General features: G+C 41.4%; 1 protein-coding gene across 1 annotated transcript in view; it reads right to left on the reverse strand.

Annotated features, from left to right (window-relative positions):
- Window positions 1-18,543, reverse strand: part of POLR3B (RNA polymerase III subunit B) — a 105,171-nt gene that overhangs the window by 58,985 nt on the left and 27,643 nt on the right. The window contains exons 10-13 of the mRNA XM_080811691.1: window positions 18,069-18,191; window positions 12,159-12,278; window positions 10,323-10,457; window positions 534-695 (exon numbers count right to left, since the gene is read on the reverse strand). Of these exons, the coding sequence (XP_080667817.1) occupies window positions 534-695; window positions 10,323-10,457; window positions 12,159-12,278; window positions 18,069-18,191 (540 nt within the window). The remainder of the gene's footprint in view (window positions 1-533; window positions 696-10,322; window positions 10,458-12,158; window positions 12,279-18,068; window positions 18,192-18,543) is intronic.

Below are 18,543 nucleotides of genomic sequence, written 5' to 3' on the forward strand. Positions count from 1 at the left end.
AGGGAACCCAAACCCATCTGATAACCTTCTATGAAAGCCAGGGGCCCTGCACACATGGCAGCTGCCGAGGCCTGAATCCGTCACTCACGTGAGGAACAGCTGATGCCTTCTGAGGAATACAAATCTACAATGAAATGAAACACTCTGTATTGTTTTGGACCAAAGTTATCATTAATAAAACTACTTGCACTATGTCAGTTTTATCACAGAAAACAATAGGAAAAAGTGTCCACTGAAAGAAAGGCTATTTCCAGTTAAACTAAAAGATTTTTCCTCCATGTAAGAGGATCTGTTTCCTTATTGCCTTATACAACAGGGATGACAATTTGGCAATGAAGCTATATAGTCACAAAATTCCTAGTGGTTGATACTTAATCTGTAGACTATCTTTCAAAATAGAAAATTTATGATGTGTAAAAACACCCTTTAAATATATTTTTTCACCTAGAGTCCCAAAGTCCTTTAAGCTTCCATTCCACGGAATCGATGCATAGCTAAGTCCCAAGACCCTAGCCAAATGACTGAAGCCTTACTGTAGAAATGGCGTTCACCATGCCGTTGGTGATCTGGTCCTGACGCATGTGCTTCACGACATCAAACTGAGCTGCTCTTTGCTTAGGAATCACCTGGTCTGCAATCTTCTTCATTTCAGAATTAAATTTTTTGAATAAATCTTCAAAAAGAAGTGACAAAAGCTGAAAAAAAAACAGCATATGGTGAAATTTCAAGATGTATTACTAGTCTATTTAATAAATGTTAGGTGTTTGTTTGTTAAACTGTTTTTTTAAAAAGATGGGGAAACTGATTATCAATGAAAAAATATTTTAAAATTCAATTCGATAAACATGTACTTTTCTATGGGCTTATCACTATATGAGGCACTGGGGATGAGACCAAAAAAATGATGACACAACTTCTGTACTGAAGCACATTTAATTTAGACCAGTCACTTCCAGACATGTAGATTTCTCTGATCAATGACCTAAGTTTTAATTTTATAGATAAAGATCATTAAAACCCCAAAAAGGGGTGGAGGAGAAGAATTACTGTTAAAAAAAAGTCTGATAACCCCGAAGATGTGGCACCAGTTGGACCTCTCCTATATCCCTGGTAAAAACGTAAATCGGAACAACTACTCAGAGGACAGTTGCCATTAATCTAGTCTTCCCTAAACCCCCTCAGTTCCTCCCCTAGGTACATCCCCACCACAGAGCTGCTCAAACTTCAGCAAGCATGGTAATCATGCTCCAGGATTGTTAAAACGCAAATTGCTGGCCCCACCCCTACAGTTTCTAATTCAACAGGTCCAAGAATTTGCATTTCTAACAAGTTCCCAGGAGATGCCCAGCTGCTGGTGGGGGAAGGGCACCTTGAGCATCACTGCCCTTCACAAATGTGTGTCCCTACAGATACAAGATGTTCACGGCAGCATTATCTGCATAAGCTAAAAACTGAAAGCCATACAAATAAGATTTAGTTAGATAAATGGTGGCAGACTCGAAATAATGGAACACTATAAAGCAATGAAAATGAACAAAATTGAAACGAAATGAGTAAGATCGTGGCTGGATCTTAAAAGCATAATATTGAGTGACAGAAACCACACACAGAAGAATATGTGTGGTATGATTCCATTTACATAAGGTTCAAACCACCAAAACTGAACTCTAATTTAATGGCAAAACTCTACAGAAAAGCAAGGACATGAATACCATAAAAATCAGGTTGGGGGAGGATTTTGATCAGGCAGGGGCATGCTGTAGGGGGAACTTGTACTGAAGTGTTCAAACGATATTTCTTGATCTAAGGGCTATTTACAAAGGTATTCGTTTTGTAACAACTTGGTGAGCTGAAATTCATGTTTCACCCACTTTTCTGTCTATATGTAATATTTCCTTAATAAAAAGCTTATACTACAATACCCACCAATTATTCTGACATCTCATCTTCGAAAGAACATTTTAACATCAAAAAACGGGAGAGCAAATAATCTCAGAAGAAAAACACAAAAAAGTAAACACAATTTGCTTGATAAAACTCAAACCATCCGGGGGTGCCTGGGTGGCTCAGTCAGTTAAGCATCTGCCTTCACCTCAGGTCATGATCCCAGGGTTCTAGGATAGAACCCTGAGTGAGGCTCTCTGTTCAGTGGGGAGCCTGCTTCTCCCTCTCCGTCTGCTCTCTGCACCTGCCACTACCTCTCACCCTCTGTCTCTCTCAAATAAAACTCAAACCATCCATCCTTGCTCATTCTTCTTCAGACCAGTGAAAACTGAACCATGGACTCACACCAATCCTCCGACCAGTGGTCTGGGCACAGTCTATATAAGCAGAGAATGATGTAAAGGTAACAGAGACCAAAGTAAAGTCTGAAACAAGACAGTTCAGCCTATGCTAGAAAAAAAAATTAAAGTGTTTAAGCCCTCGCCCTAAGATTATTGGAAAAGAGTATTAATGAATGATTTCACGAAACAGATGAACAGTCGAGGTGGAAGGAAGGCTCGGCTCTGGAGGGAGTGGAGAGCTTAAGAAAGATTCGCAAATTCCATATTCAAAAGAAGCAGAAAGCCAGAAGACAATATCCCCTCCACTCTAATAATAAAAAAAAAGATAAATCAACTATGAAATCATACATTTTTGGAGTTCAGCCAAGAGCTAAGGTTGCAAGGCACCCAGGGAACCGAATACAAGGGTTACGGTCTGGATGTCCAGGAAGAGACAGGACACATGACAGAGAGGACATCTGCCACAGAAGAAGAAATGTGACAAAATTTTAAGTACTTCTTAAATGCCAAATGTGAGCTCTCACGGAAGCTTAGAATCCTTCGGAACCTCTGACATAAGAGGTTCTACACCCACAAGTTCTTTTCCGTGGAGTGCTCCCGAAAGACTGGTGTCAAACAAAAGACCTGAAAAAGATTCCTTCATTGGAACGAGCAACAAAACCCTGTCTCCCTGACTTTTGCTCAGATGAAGCAAATGCTTCGAGTTGCCAGAGAAGCGTCAGGAAACCCTCCAGCCAATACAGTTCCGGGGAAAGGTGACCTGCACTGAGAGAGGGATAGAAGCCGTCTGTCCCCGCGGCTGGAGAGGACAGCCCCCTGCTCCCACCACAAGCCTTGTATCTAGTAGTAAGCGATAGCAAGCCTACCGCTTCAGAAGCCCAGCGAACCCTCTGGTCACCAACTGCAGGAAAAAGGACAAGGCCAGATGGAAGAGGCGAGAGAAGCCAAACTGCATCTTTTTTTCTGGGAGAGGAGCAGGAATCATGCTTGGGTCAAGGATCCCGCACTGGTACATAGCAAGGGCCATTTGCCACAGGCACGGGCAGGAAACGGAAAGCTTTGCTTTATAAAATTGGGGAACAGGACAGAATGCCCATTCTTACCACTTCTACTCAACACGGTATTTGGGGTAGCGTTCAGTGCACTAGGGCAAGAAAAAGAAAATATATAAAAGTCGGAAAGGAAGAAGTAAAACTGTCATTACTTGCCGATAAGTTGAATATCCACATAAGAAATCCCAGAGTCTTAAAAAACAAAACAAAACAAAAACTAGCAGACCCAATAACTGAGTTTAGCAAGCCTGCAAGATACAAGGTTAGTATACAAAAAGAAATTGTGTTTAAATCTTTAAAAAAGATTTATTTATTTGAGAGAGGGAGGGAGAGCATGAGCAGGGGGTGAGACAGAGGGAGAGGGAGAAGGAGAATCTCAAGCAGACTCCATGCAGACCAAGGAGCCCAATGCAGGGCTCGACCTCATGACCCAGAGATCATGACTTGGGCCGAAACAAAGTTAGGCACTTAACTGACTGAGCCACCCAGGCGCCCCCCCCCCCAAAAAAACTGCATTTAAAACATTACTGAGAGACATTAAAAAGAATCTGCGGGGCGCCTGGGTGGCTCAGTGGGTTAAGGCCTCTGCCTTCAGCTCGGGTCATGATCCCAGGGTCCTGGGATCGAGCCCCGCATCGGGCTCTCTGCTCAGCAGGGAGCCTGCTTCCCTGCCTTCCTCTCTGCCTACTTACGATCTCTGTCAAATAAATAAATAAAAATCTTAAAAAAAAAAAAAAGAATCTGAGATACACTACGTTCACAGATTAGAAGACTCAGTATTATTTAGACATCAATTCTCCCCAATTTATTCTATAAGTTCAATCAAAATACCAATCAAAAACTAGCAGGCTTTTTTCCCCCCCAAAAATGGAAATGCTAATTCTAATATTTAAGTAAAAATGTTAAAATTCCCAAGTTTATGATGATAGAAAAAAAAAAAAAACAACCTTCATCTGTGGAAGAAACAAGAGAGCTAAAACAATATTCCATAAACTGGGTAAAAAAAAAAAATCTAGCAAGCATTCACCCTGCCTTTTCTACATAAATTACATCTCAGAGTAACCAAAGAGATGATAAAGAAAAGTATTCTTTATTGAAAATTCTAGCTAAAAAAAGCAGAAAGAGTAAATTAGAGTATCACTACTTTGCATGCCCTAATCAAACAATGGGTAATAGAATGATCATCATCAGCTGTTAAATAAAACCATCAGGATTTGGGGACCTGGGTGGCTCAGTGGGTTAAAGCCTCTGCCCTTGCCTCAGGTCATGATCCCAGGGTCCTGGGATCGAACCCCACATCAGGCTCTCTGCTCAGCAGGGAGCCTGCTTCCCACCCCCCCCCACCCCGCCACCTCTGCCTGCCTCTCTGCCTACTTGTGATCTCTGTCTGTCAAATAAATAAATAAACTCTTTAAATAAAAAAAAAAAAAAGAAATCCTAAGAAATATCGAGAACGAAACATTAAAAAAAAAAATCAGGATAAAAGATGATGGGGAACTTTACAATAGATGAATCAGGGTCCCACACACCTAAACCCAGTGATCACCAATTTCAATGACACAAAGTATAGAAACAACCAGTCATACTCTCCCTGATAGGCTACAATAGCCAACTGCACAATGCAGCCCAGGAAGCATTCTAGCAAAAAAGTTAAAAAAAAAAAAAGAGAGAGAGAGATCTTGACCATAACCCAGCCTCTGAATTTGATTCCTGGTTTACAAAAAATTTAGAGGACAGAGAGAAATATATAATATAAAGATGCCATGAGGATACTATCAGCAAAACCCAGGATTACCAAAAAAAAAAAAAAAAAAAAAAGGAGAATGCAAATCAGTACCACAAGGAGATGCCACTTTACACCCACTAGGCAAAAGTGTTCAAAGTCTGATACTAAGGCACAGGACAAAGGTCATGAGAACTCCTATACTGTACAACAGACTAATACTTGGGAAACTAGTTTGATATTCTCTAGTTAAACTGAAGATTTAACTTGACTCCAGGACTTGGCATTCCTATTTGTAGAGATTCTTGCAGATTGGCACCAGAAAATATAAATAAGAATGTTAATATTTTTTTAAAAAAGGAAAATCATAGAAAGGAATGACTGGCAGAATAAAGTGTTATTTATCATAAATACATACATACCTTATATACCATATCATATTCCATATATACAACAGAATATAATACCAAACTGGAAGTACAGTGACATGCAACAATATAGACAAATGTTAAAAACAATGCTGAGTGAAGAAAAATGTTGCTGAAAAAGGTATATGGTATGAATCTATTTTTATAAAACTCAAAAATGAGCAAAACTTATTGCAATAAAATATTTAAAAATTTTAAAGATGTAATTTTAAAAAGTGCAAAAATTCAGGATGGGAGAAAAAAGAGGAACAGAGTAAGAAATACACAGGTAAATGGAATGGTATTAATAACGGTTGATTATTAAGAATTTCTCAAGAGTGGCTCTGGGGGTACTGATTTTATTTGTACCCTTCCCTTCATAACTGACATACATGTAACATTTTAATTTTTATTTTCATGTTAAAAATTACATAATAAAAATTAAATGATATTAAACCATGAGGACTATCTGAAACAGGATAACCACAGAAGCCAAATCAATGGGATGGAATAGAAAGTCCTAAAAACAGACAAGGATGGTTCTGTTTCCAGAACTGGTAAGAGTAGCTCCTACCAGATGGACTCACCTGCTGATGATAGTTATAAAGTCTGGACAAAATATTAAAACTACCTGAATTATGGGGAGGCCACATTGGTAAGAAGGGTCCAAGCTACTCTGAGAAGCTAAAATTCAGAGAGAGACCCGCGATCTTACTGGATTGAAGACCCAGATGAAAAAGAGCTGAGCTATGGGAGAAAACCCCCAAATTATGTGTGTAAACTTAGCCCAAATCTCTGGCTGACCCCTGAGGTGTGGCCCAAGTCCTTCCACTGCCCCAAATCTGGGTGGAGGTTGTAACTGCTTCTTCCAATACAGTAGAAATAAAAAAAGCTGAAGACCAGGTCATTGAGGCCCCTTGGGCTCTGTCTCGTTCATGGGAAACATTCATTCACAGCCCAGAGCCACCGATGGCACATCACTGGACAGGTCGGGTCCTAGGCAAGAACCTTCCAGCCTTCCCCACAACCATTAGCAGAACACTGCCAACTGACCTCCATCCACACCATGTGAAACAAGAATCAAACAGCCAAATCCTGCCTGAATTCCTGACCCCACAAACTGTGAGTTGAAATGAAATGGTAGTTGTTTTGGGATAGCATGTCACGTAGCAACAGATAACAAGAACACCATTTACGAAAAGTTCCTGAAACTAGAGAGGTAGCTCACTACTAATAAATAGTAGGTACGCTTCTGCAATAATCAAATATAATACATATTACAAGTACTTAAGTTCCTCTGTAAAATTAATTGCATTCTTTTTTTTTCCTTTGTAGGCATTTTCTTCCTTCCTCTAAAAGAGGAAGAAAAAAGTCTGACCTATTTGTAATGTAAGTTACTAACAAAACATTAAAGTAATATCACGGTGCGGGGGGTGACATATACACTATTTACTTACAAGGGAATTCTGAAACTCAGTGAAACCATGTAAGCTAAAGATTTCCCAAGTTCCATACGGACTATATTCTTGAATGTTTACAACCCATAGGTAGATTTTGGACTCAGAAGGAAGAAAATACTGAAAGCAAATGAGTCTTCTCCTCGAGCTACCTACTACTAAGAATTTCCAAAGTGGAACGTGATTTTAAGTTAGACACGTTCTCCCACTTTCCCACTAAAATCAACAACTTTGCAGATAGGAAAGCCAGGATTTTAGACTTGAACGTACGACGTCAGAAGCATTCTACAAAGAAAACTTACTCCTCTGAGAGCTTATTAAACCTTTCTCCCACTCAGACCCAGCAGCCTCACTCATGGGAAAGGATATGGGAAGGGAAGCAGGTGCAGAGGGTGAGCAGGATGGAGAGGTCCACCGTAGCAGCTTCCTGGGCAAACTGGCAAAAGGGACCTGAATAAGCATCCTGAACAGAAGCAAATGCCCTTCACCTAAACCACAAAAGGTCAGCTCTATTGTAATGAGCCCCTCACCCTTAGACTTTCGTGTCTCAAATTACGACAAAGATTTTTGGATTCCAGCTGAATTTGTTGTGGCCCCGACTCAAACCCAAGGAAACACCTCTTGTTCTGAACAAGTAAAACCTGAGGGCACGCTCAACAGAAGTACTGCCTCATTAAATTTCTCCACCTCTAAATTTTTGGTTTAAGAGAAATTACGTTCCCCAGTTCACGGGGCAGTAAGGAACTACAGGGCCACATCGCATAATAAGTCGCATTATTTAGGTCAAGAGTAAAACGACGAGAAGAGACGAAGCACTGGTGATAGTGTCCGTACGAGGCCTGCCAGCCTGTCGAGGACAGGAACACTAAGAGCAAATTATATTTAAGGGAAAAAATGCTGACAGCTCATCAATTGATTTGCAATGAAAATGCTAAAAAAAAAATTAATAAAGAAGTTAAGCTGCTGAAATACAGTTTCACCAATTAGCTTAATGTCAGAGAATTCTAATTAGGCGCCTTGAGATTGCTATTTAGTGTTAAGCCTTCAGAGTGCCAAATTCTCCTTTTCACACAAACTGGTTGCAAAATTAAAGACATTAGGCAGCCTTAATTACATTATCAGAACAGCTGGGATTAGGCAATCTCTGAAGTCAAGACGGCATTCTTTTGTCACAGGGTGGAAATCCCTGGCTTTCCAGGGTGCCGGATTTTTGGTGCCGTTCCATATCTCACCCATACAAAGCAAGCTGCATTAGAAACAAAAAATTTGCAGACAAAGAACAGAGTAATGCTCAGCAAATAATGAACACATTACCGAAAAAGAAAAGGTAGGTGAAAAGATTAAGCCTGAAATCGGTAGGTTTTGCTAACACCTCTACTGGCGGCTGGCCTGCCAGCCCTCCGGTGGCAGAGAGACTGCGGAAAAGCTCTGTGAACCCACTTGGCCAGTGGAAGGCAGCTCTGTTATCTAAAGCTGAAGCACATTATACTCCCTCGTCCCACGGGCTGTGAAATTAGCAGCTATTGTTTTTCCGCATTTTTGCCAACACAATGCCTTTTATGTCTTTACATTGTTTATAAAGCAATGTTTTCTTGCACATGGGAACCTCTTTTTAATTCTAATTTTTTAAGCAACAGGATAGTCTCTCCTCTCCTGACTCCATTCCTATTCCTCTAAACAATCAACATTTTTTTTCATGGCCTCACTTAACAGCATGATTTTTTTTCCTATTAAGAAACTAAAAATTAGGACTGATGGTGATCGGGACACCCATAAGACCCGGAACAGAGGTCAATCTGAAGGTGGCAGAAAACGCACCTGCTAGCACCAACCATGAACCACACGGAACTTCTCCCGTAGTCCAGACACTAGCCCTTTTCCAAAACCTAAAACTGCTATCATTTTTAAATCCCAGTTTTAAAATTTTAGTTGTAGTATCTGTTATCCGAGGCACCATCATCTGTCATCTGGAATACTGCCACAGCCTCCTAACTGGCTCACTTCCTTCCTTGTTTGTCTCCAAATCTGATCTTTCTAAACTGAAAATCAGAGCGTGTCACCTGCGTGGCTAAAACTCTTCTGTGGTTGGGGCGCCTGGGTGGCTCAGTGGGTTAAAGCCTCTGCCTTCGGCTCAGGTCATGATCCCAGGGTCCTGGGATCGAGCCCCGTATCGGGCTCTCTGCTCAGCAGGGAGCCTGCTTCCCTTCCTTTTTCTCTGCCTGCCTCTCTGCCTGCTTGTGATCTCTGTCTGTCAAATAAATAAATAAATCTTTAAAAACAAAAAACAAAAAAAACTCTTCCGTGGTTTTCCACAGCAAGGAAACTCCATCCAAACCCCCTTGCACGGCCCTCAGGCTAGTTCTCCAATGTCCTCCCCACCCCACAGCTCCTGCCCAGCCCAGTGACCGTCTCCCAGCTCCCCAGGCCAGAACTGTGTGGGGATGGACACACTCGCAAGGGTATCTTATTGGAATACAGTTCCCAAGGTTGCAGGAGACTGGCTTCTCTTCACTGTCATCTCAGGGGGAATGTCTGAGGGCTCAGCTTAAAATACATCATCACTTTTGTCAAAGAAATCTTTCCTGATCATCCTGATAAAAGTAACATCCCTTCCCTCCACCAACACCCCAGCTCTCTAACATCATCCAGTTTGGGGTTTTCTTTAAACACAGAAGACTGTTTCCTACTATCTCATTTCTTTCCTGTTCACGTGCTCATGGTCTCTCTCCCACCAAAATGCACTTTGAGAACAGGTGCCTCACAGAGTGTCACTCACTGACACGTCCTCTGGTGCCTAGTAGCTTTACCTGGGGCTTCGAGAGACAAGTACCAGTGACTCCTGTCCTCAATGAGCTTACTGTCTAATGGGGAAAGAGGCTTGCAGGTATAGAATCGTGCATAGTTCAGCATGTAAATATAGACCTGAACCAAGAAGTCAGAAATTTCAGAGAGGGGGACTCAAAGAATGAAGAATGGGTGGGAGCTCCTCACCAGGGGGAGGACAGAGGGAGATGAGGCAGGGGCCGCTGAGGCAGAAGGCATAACTCAAAGGCAGGGAGGATGAAAGAGCCTCCAGGTGTGCTTGGGAAGGGGGAAGTGGCTTGCCCTGGCTGGAGGCAGGGCTGCAAAGGCGCGCTGGTGAGAGTTCGCCAGAGACCCGGAAGCCCTGCTCAAGATGCTACACATTTCCCTACAGAACCGTCAGACTTTCATGAATTCCACAGAGGAGGTGCACGGGAAGGGCAAGCAGGCAGAGAAATAAGCCCTTAGATTCCGAGTCATGCTGGGAGGCTCCCCTTTTACCTCTTTTAATATGAGGAGTTCGAGGAAGCATTCATGCTCTGAAAAACCTTGAACCCCACACCTGAAGCACTGCTGACATAAAGCAAGTAAATCACCTGTCCTGCCAACTCCAATCGCTTGTTACCGTAATAGTCCCGGTCGTCCACTTTGTTATCTCCCTGGGCCAGAATCACTCTTCGTACCATCACGGCAGTGTAAATACACTTCGCTCGGAAATTGAATTCTTTAACCTGTAATTCGGGAGTTAGAGAAAATTTCTGAGACAATGCATGTTAGCCACTATCAACTCCTTCCTTCCCTGTACCTTTCACGCCTCTCCTTCAAAGAGGTGGCGCCCACCAACCCTCCCTGGGCTGGTCTTTAACTTGCACTTGCCACTTCCTTTCTCTGCGTCCCCAGGCACCATGGCAGAAGGCCAGGACACTGCTGGGGACAGAAAGCCTGCTTGGAAAAGCACTGGGGAGCCAGAGACACTCACTGTTGCTATTTGACTTTAAAATGGTCTTTCCAGTCATCCAGAGGAGTTTAAAGTTCTGTTGAGTCCCAGCTTCATAGTAAGAATTTTCTAATTCTTTGAATTAGCTCAAAAGACATACAAATGGCAGCCAAAGGGCAGAAACAGAGATCTGTTGTTTTTTTTTTTTAGCCACCAAGGTATTTTAAAATAAGAAATTCCTGTGTTTATGTGGTCACTCTCCATTTCCACAGAGCCCTCGACTTTCCTTTATGATCAGCTCCTAGAGTGTGCGACCCCTGAATTAGATCATTCATGAACAATACATGTGGTAACTTATTACAAAACCAGACTATCTGGTTAGCAAGACTGTCTAACAAGTAATTCTATCACTTAGAGTAACATTACCTTAGAGACGAATGATAACTCTTGCCCACACCCCACAGGCCAACATGGCCAATCTCTGTTTAATGATAAATAAGTAAGAAGTAAATACAATTGGCCTTTGAACACCATTAGAGGCACCAGCCCCTCACACATTCAGAAATCTGTGTAACTTTTAACTCCCCCAAAACTTAACTACTAATAGCCTACTGCTGACCAGAAGCCTTACTGATAACATAAGCACCACATATTTTGATTGTTATATACTGTTTTTTTCTTATAATAAAGTAAGCTACAAAAAAAAATGTCATCAAGAAAATCATAAGAGAAAATACATTTACAGCACTGTACTGTACTTGCTGAAAGAAAAAAACAACATATTTCTAAGTGGACCCATGTAGTTAAAGCACACGTTATTCAAGAGTCACCTGTATAAAGCACAGGTTCTAGGATCAGAGGAAGGATTCTAGCTCTCTCTCTGAACAGTAACCGGCTGGGGGACAAGACAAACCATCCAGCTTGTCTGAACCCGAGCGCCTTCACCGGAAGTAAAAGGAGGCTGGACAATGTGAACTCTGAAACTCAAGGTCTAAGGGATGAACCATCCAGCACTTTAGGAAGTGTCTATGGTGGTAACGGTAGCACAAGAGGGAGAACGTACTTGAGGCCACAGAACCATACACTTAAAGATGGTCAATTTTATGTCACATATTTTACAATAAAAGAAAGTATATGAGCAAGGCACTGCAAGTTTGTTTCATTTAAAAACATCTAACACCACCTCTGTCCTTCAAAACCATGAGACTGAGTAGTAGCTCTCGTACATGTGTGAACACAGGAAACCACAGTTTTAGACTGAAACAAGACCCAGAGAGAATAAACATGATGCTAATGACAGCACATGGCTAACATTCCCCAAGTACAAATAATTTACTGATAACGGAAGGTTATTTCCAGGGGGCAGCCTAGTCTTTTTAGAGTCTCTCTTTTTTCTTACAGAACTAGATATTAAATAACGTGAACCTGCACCCAAAGTTCTCTGGCAGACGGGCCTACGGGGCCCCCAGTTCTCAGCGGCACAGGTGCTACCCACCGGCACGTGCGTCAGGATGGTAGAAGCCAGAAGCTCTCTTGCCTCTTCTATCTTTGTCTTCTTTGGTCCACCTCCCCACATCCTTTGCCTCCTTACTTTGTTCCCTATATATTTTAATGCCTATAAAAAGAGAATATCATCATGTTTGAATGACACCTGTTGGAGGGAATCTATTAAACACCTACCCAAACACCATATACAAAACGACGAGGATCCTGGATACAGAGAATGCTGCATGAAGCTTAGTCAAAAATCAACATTTGTCATGAATCAATGACAAAAAGTAGCATTATATGCGGTCCAATAAACTAGTTCCCTTTTTATAATTTGTTTTCTTATTACAAAATTGATACATGATCACTGTAGGAAATGATAATATATAAATGAGAAGATGTGCATCTACACACACACATATATACACATTACATATATGAAGTAGCCACCAACCCTCCACCCAGAGAGAACCCCAGTCCACAGTTAATATTCCAGAGCTGTACTTTTCTTCCCTCAAAAAAGGAATCACACCATGTGAAGACCTCTATCCCGAAAGCTGCAGAGCACTGCTGAGAAAAAATAAAATTTAAGTAAATCAAGGGTTATGCTGTTTTCACGGACTGGAAGCTTTAATAGTATTGGGATGGCTTACTGTTAAAATTCTCTCCAAACTGATGAGTAGGCACATCATAATTGTTCCTGGAAATTAATCCTCCCGGAGGTTTTTTTTAAAAAAAAAAAAAACAACAACAATCAGGGATGCCTGCGTGGCTCAGTCAGTTAAGTATCTGCCTTTGGCTCAGGTCGTGATCCCAGAGTCCTGGGATCAAGTCCCACATCAGGCTTCTCCCTCTGCCTGGCGCTCCCCCTGCTTGTGTGCTCTCTCTCTCTCTTTGATAAATAAATAAAATCTTTAGAAAAAGAGAGAGATTAAAAAAACAAAAATCAATGGATTCTAAAATTGACATGCAAATGCGAAAGACCTGGAATAGCTCACACACTCCTGAAAAAGAAAAGGTGGAGAACTGCTACTACCTACTTTTGATTAGAAAGCTATGGTAATCAAGACAGTGTGAGACTGGCGTAAGGGCAGACAAATAGATCAATGGAACAATATGTCCAGAAATAAACCCAGGCTTTTATGGTCAGAGGATTTTTTTAAAAGACTTTATAAATAAATAAAAATAAATAAATTTGACAGAGAGAGCAAGAGAGCACAAGCAGAGGGCATAGCAGAGGGATAGGAAAAAGCAGGCTCCCTTGCATGCAGGGCTCAATCCCAGGACCCTAGGATCATGACCGGAGCCAAAGGCAGATGCTTAACCCACTGAGTTACTCAGGCACCCCTGGTCAGATGATTTTTGACAGAAGTACTAAAGCAGTTCAGCAGGTGAGGGAAAACCTTTTCAACAAATGTTAAAATAGCTACATATAAATATCCACAAAGTAAAATGTTAATTTTGACCCCTACCTCACACCAAATAAAAAAGTCAGTTTACATGGATTTCAGAAATAAACATAAAAACTAAAACTATAAAGCTTCTGGAAAAAAACATAGGAGGACATATTCTTGCCCTTGGGGTAGGCGAAATTCCTTTACACAGGACACAGAAATTGATAACCATAAGACAAACCAAAAAACCTCCTGATAATTAGATTTTATCAAAATTAAAACTACTCATCAAAGACAAATTTACGATAATGAACAGGGAAGCAATGGACAGAGAGAAAATAGTTAAATAATAAATCTGACAAGGGATTTATACCCAGGATACTTTTTTTTTTTTAAGGGACTAGAAATTCAATACTAAAAAGATAACTCAGTGAGGAAAACAAGCAAAAGATCTGGATACGTCACTAAGAAAGTCAGTAGTAAGTCCATGAAGAATGTCCAACATCACTAGTCATCAGGGAAATGCACACTAAAACCATAATGGGACACACAACATCCAACACCTAGTAGAATGAGTAAAAAAAATTAAAAAGACAGACAAGACCAAATGTCAGTGAGGACAGGAAGTGATCAGAACTCTCACACAGTGGGGATGGGTGGGGTGGCAGATGGACTGCAAAATGGTAATTACTTTGGGAAAAGGTTTAGCAGTTCCAACTTTATCAAAGTTACATACACAACTGCTCTCTGATCCAACAATCCTATGTGTAGGTATTTATCCAAGAGACATGCTGACCTATTCAGGCAAAGACTTGTACAGGAATGTTTATAGCAACTTTATTCATAAGACCCAGAGTGAAAAAACCAAACGTCCATCCACAGGAAAAGATAAACCATGGGATAGTCATACAGTGTAATACTACTCAGCAATAATGGCCAAATGACAATATCTCAGATGGTACGCTCAGGAGAAGAAACTGGACACTAAAGAGTATATTCTGAACAATTTCATATAAAGTTCTAAAACAGGCAAAATTAACCTGTGGTGAAAAATCAGAACAGTGAGGAAGAAAATCGGAGGATGGAGGTAAAAAGGGACTAAGAAGGGGCATGAGGGAATTTCCCCGGAGTAATGGAAAAATATTCTACATCAATTATGTAAAATTATGCAATTAAGATTTGTATATTTCAGCACACATAAATTGCACCTAAAATATGAAGTATTAAAAACTAATCAAATAGTGGGTGTGAGGAGTAGGTGAAGATTTAGATGAAACAAGATGGCAGACTAATTACTGAAGCTGGGTGATGGGCACAGGGGGGTTCATACTACTCTTCTGTATATTTTGTGCATGTTGTTTTTCCACAGTAAAAAGTTTTTAAAGAGGATAATTTTCAAACAACAATGAATGCATTTTTTTTTTTTAACTGGCTTTCAGTTAGTCGGAAAAAGGGGCTGGGATTCCTGATTCTTTATCTTGGAATTCCTGTCCCCAGTTATGTACCTGGGAAATTTCTGTGCTTCAAAACTAGCTCAGGTATTACCTACTCCTTTTCTCTGCTATGTGAATTCCTTACGCATAAGGAACTAAGTGCTTTCATTCCGCTTTAGACCCTGGTCATATTTTAACGATTTACAGGTATGTCATTCCTACTAGACATTGTGTCATCTTTTTCTTTGATTCCTGATGACTAGTTCAGGGCTGGGAACGGAATGGAACTCCTCCGTGGTAAGATCAGGACATCAAAGGATCTTCTCCGTTTAGTGTCCATTAGAGCATATGAAAAGCTCAGACTCAGGGCACCTAGGTGGCTCAGTGGGTTAAAGCCTCTGCCTTCAGCTCAGGTCATGATCTCAGGGTCCTGGGATCAAGCCCCACATGGTGCTCTCTGCTCAACGGGGAGCCTGCTTCCCCCCCTCTCTCTGCCTACTTGTGATCTCTGTCTGTCAAATAAACAAATAAAATCTTTAAAAAAAAACAAAAAACTCAGACGCTCCAACCCTGCCACCATGACCTAGCAATAAGTAGGACCCAGCACCGGATAAAAGCAAGCCCACAGTCAGTGGAAACTGCCAAGAGACAGGCAGTTCAGTCTTCCCTCAACTGAGCTGTCCTCATGAAATTCTGGTCTTTCCATTCCCTCGGGAAAGAAGCTAAAGATTCTTCACTTTGAGGAAAGAAACAGAGGAAGACAGGGGCCTAGTACCCCTTCTGAATTAGCTTGCAGTCAGCTTTTTCCTGGCGTAATAATGTTATCATGGCTGCGCAGTGTGAGGGTTGGGGTGAGAGCCCAACCTGGGCATGAACAGGTTAACATGACACCCCCTCGTGCATCCTATCCTCCGAAGAAGGTTATAAATAATTTCTTCTCTCTATGCCATAGCCCTTGACGAGAATGATAGAAAATATCTGTGAGCAAGACCCAGCAAGTGGCTTTGTGGGCAGAAGGAGTGGAGAAGAGATACCAAGGGAAGCATTAAACACAAACACAACTCAGGTGTTAAGAAATCCACTCAGTGCTATGTCGCCAAAAGTTCACGCACTTGCTACTTGCTCACTTACAATAACATACAATATCCACGTTGCCCTAACTCTTATGTCGCACTTACCAACCATTTTGGATTATGCATGACTCAAGAGCATCTTACTAGTTGCAGATTATTAATCCCTGCTCTAATCCAGCACAGCAGAGTATGAGTCATGTTCATGTTATACCCCATTTGCATATTCCCATCTCTGAACTGAACTTCTCTCATTGTGTTAGCTAATGTTTTCGGTCAGCACCTGTATAGCAGAAGTAAATGATTTCCCAACCCACTGTTTAGCTCTGCTCACACAGCTCTGTGATGCTAGGGTTACAGGGCTATCTGAGCACCAGTGATGCCGTTTGTTATAAAAGGGAGAACAGATCTCACTGCGTCCACTGAAGGATTGTTAAGGTAGACCGCTCTTCCCGAACATTACACAGCTTTAGAGGACAGCGTGTATCTCCCCAAACTGGGCCAACTCCTGGGTATTTCTTTCCGTTTCCTCTTCATGTTCTTGGAACCCTTGGACAATATAATTCCAGTGTGTAACAAAGACTCATGGCTCACTACATATTTCATTTTCAATAAAGACCAAAAAAATAGAACCTCCTAAATCCAAACAACTTCTCCTGATGCGGCCTGCCCAAGAACTTGAGTCGACTCTTACTTAACTGCATGAAAAGAAGGCAGGGATAAGAACAATCCTTTCCGATTTGTGCTTCGGAATTATATACACTTACACGGGACGATTAACCTTAAATGTCTGTCTGGCTCAGTCTATGAAAATATCAATAGAGGTGTGATTTTTCAGAACACACACTAACACATGTAAGTGGGAAAACTCTATCTCTATAAGCATCCTGGGTAACAAGAAAAACGCCGCCTGGAATTTATACCCTATTGTATGTAACTCCCAGAACAGATAACGTATATACAGATAAGTAAGCACTGTCTACCATGCTTCTATAGCAGGAATCCCTACCTCTCAGGATGGCTATGAGGCACACTGCCATGGACTGATACTTAGCAAAGTACTTTACAAATATGGGACTCAGCATCGGAGGTATGGCTGTAAGGGCTCCAGTCACAAGGGCAGGGAAGTACAATTGTTTTTATTATTTCTTATTTCTACTATGTTTAGCGTGTGTACACACACACACACACACACACACACACACACACACACACACACACATATATATATGAAGACAAGAAACTAATCTTGTCCTAAAATCCCCAAGGTCCAGCTAGGAGTTCTTTAGCAGGTTGATGAAGGCTTGTACTGGTAAAGGGTTTCTGATCCTGACTTTTCTTGCTGATGACACCAGGAATTCAGAAAAAGGGACTGAGACCATATACAACTGGACACTGAAAGCAACTGGAAGTAGGGAATAAAAAGGGAAATTGAGGAGAAATGAAGAAAAAGATCTTCTACACTAGAGTTGCTGTAGTTCAAAAACATATATTGGGGCAACTGGGTGGCGCAGTAGGTTAAGCATTCAACTGTTGGTTTCAGCTCACTTCGTGATCTCAGGGTCATGAGCTCGAGCCCCACATCAGGCTCTGCATTCAGAGCAGAATCTGCTTAAGATTCTTTCTCTCCCTCTGTACCCTCTGCTGTGCACTCGTTCACATGCACTCTAATAAATAAATAAATCTCTCTAAAAAAACCCAAAAAACAAAAAAACAAAAACATAGATCACTCAGGCAAATAAGTGAAAGAAGAGTACTTGCTATTTTATCAGAACAAAAGCCTCTTGGACACATATCCCCCTTCAGGGTTAGGCACCATAGGCTGATAATTTATCAAGGCAGACTCCTTCCTCCAATTCCTAAAACACCAGTCAAAGAAGCTTCTCTACTATTGCTCCCAACTCCCCAACACCCTCCCGCACCTACACCCCAAGAAGTCACTGCATCTGATGCTTTATGCACGAGCAACATTAAATCTCCAATTCCCTTTCATAGCAAAGGATGACATGAAAAGACACACCTGCATCTGTGTGAAAATCTGAGCTTTCTGGCACTCTTCCAAGCTGGGCCCAAATGCAGCCATCACGTGCTCCTCTGTTCCAATCATCTGTACAATTTCCTGGTCACTCTCAACACCCATGGCCTAGGAAGGAAAGAAAAGATAGAAAGAGTGTTGGCTTTGTGTTAACTCACTGACATTTGCTTATGCTAATTTGGCATTGTTTGTGGGTATTACTTCTAAGCAAAAGCTAGCTCTTTTCTCAGAAACGGTGCCATCTGGCATTGGCAGCCCCAGCCCAAGCTGCAGAAGAACCTGAAATAGAAATTTTGATTGGGAAGAGGAAAACAAACATTCTCAAGCACTTTTTTCTCATGTGTGCAATCTTCTAAAATGTTTGAATATCCTGCAAGTGTCATCGTGAAAAAGGAGGTAGGAAGGTATAGCAGAGACACTGGTCATGATTACTAAAGCAAACTGAAAAATTAAAACAAAA

This window comes from Martes martes (assembly GCF_963455335.1).
Source record: "Martes martes genome assembly, chromosome: 8".
Taxonomy (NCBI): domain Eukaryota; kingdom Metazoa; phylum Chordata; class Mammalia; order Carnivora; family Mustelidae; genus Martes; species Martes martes.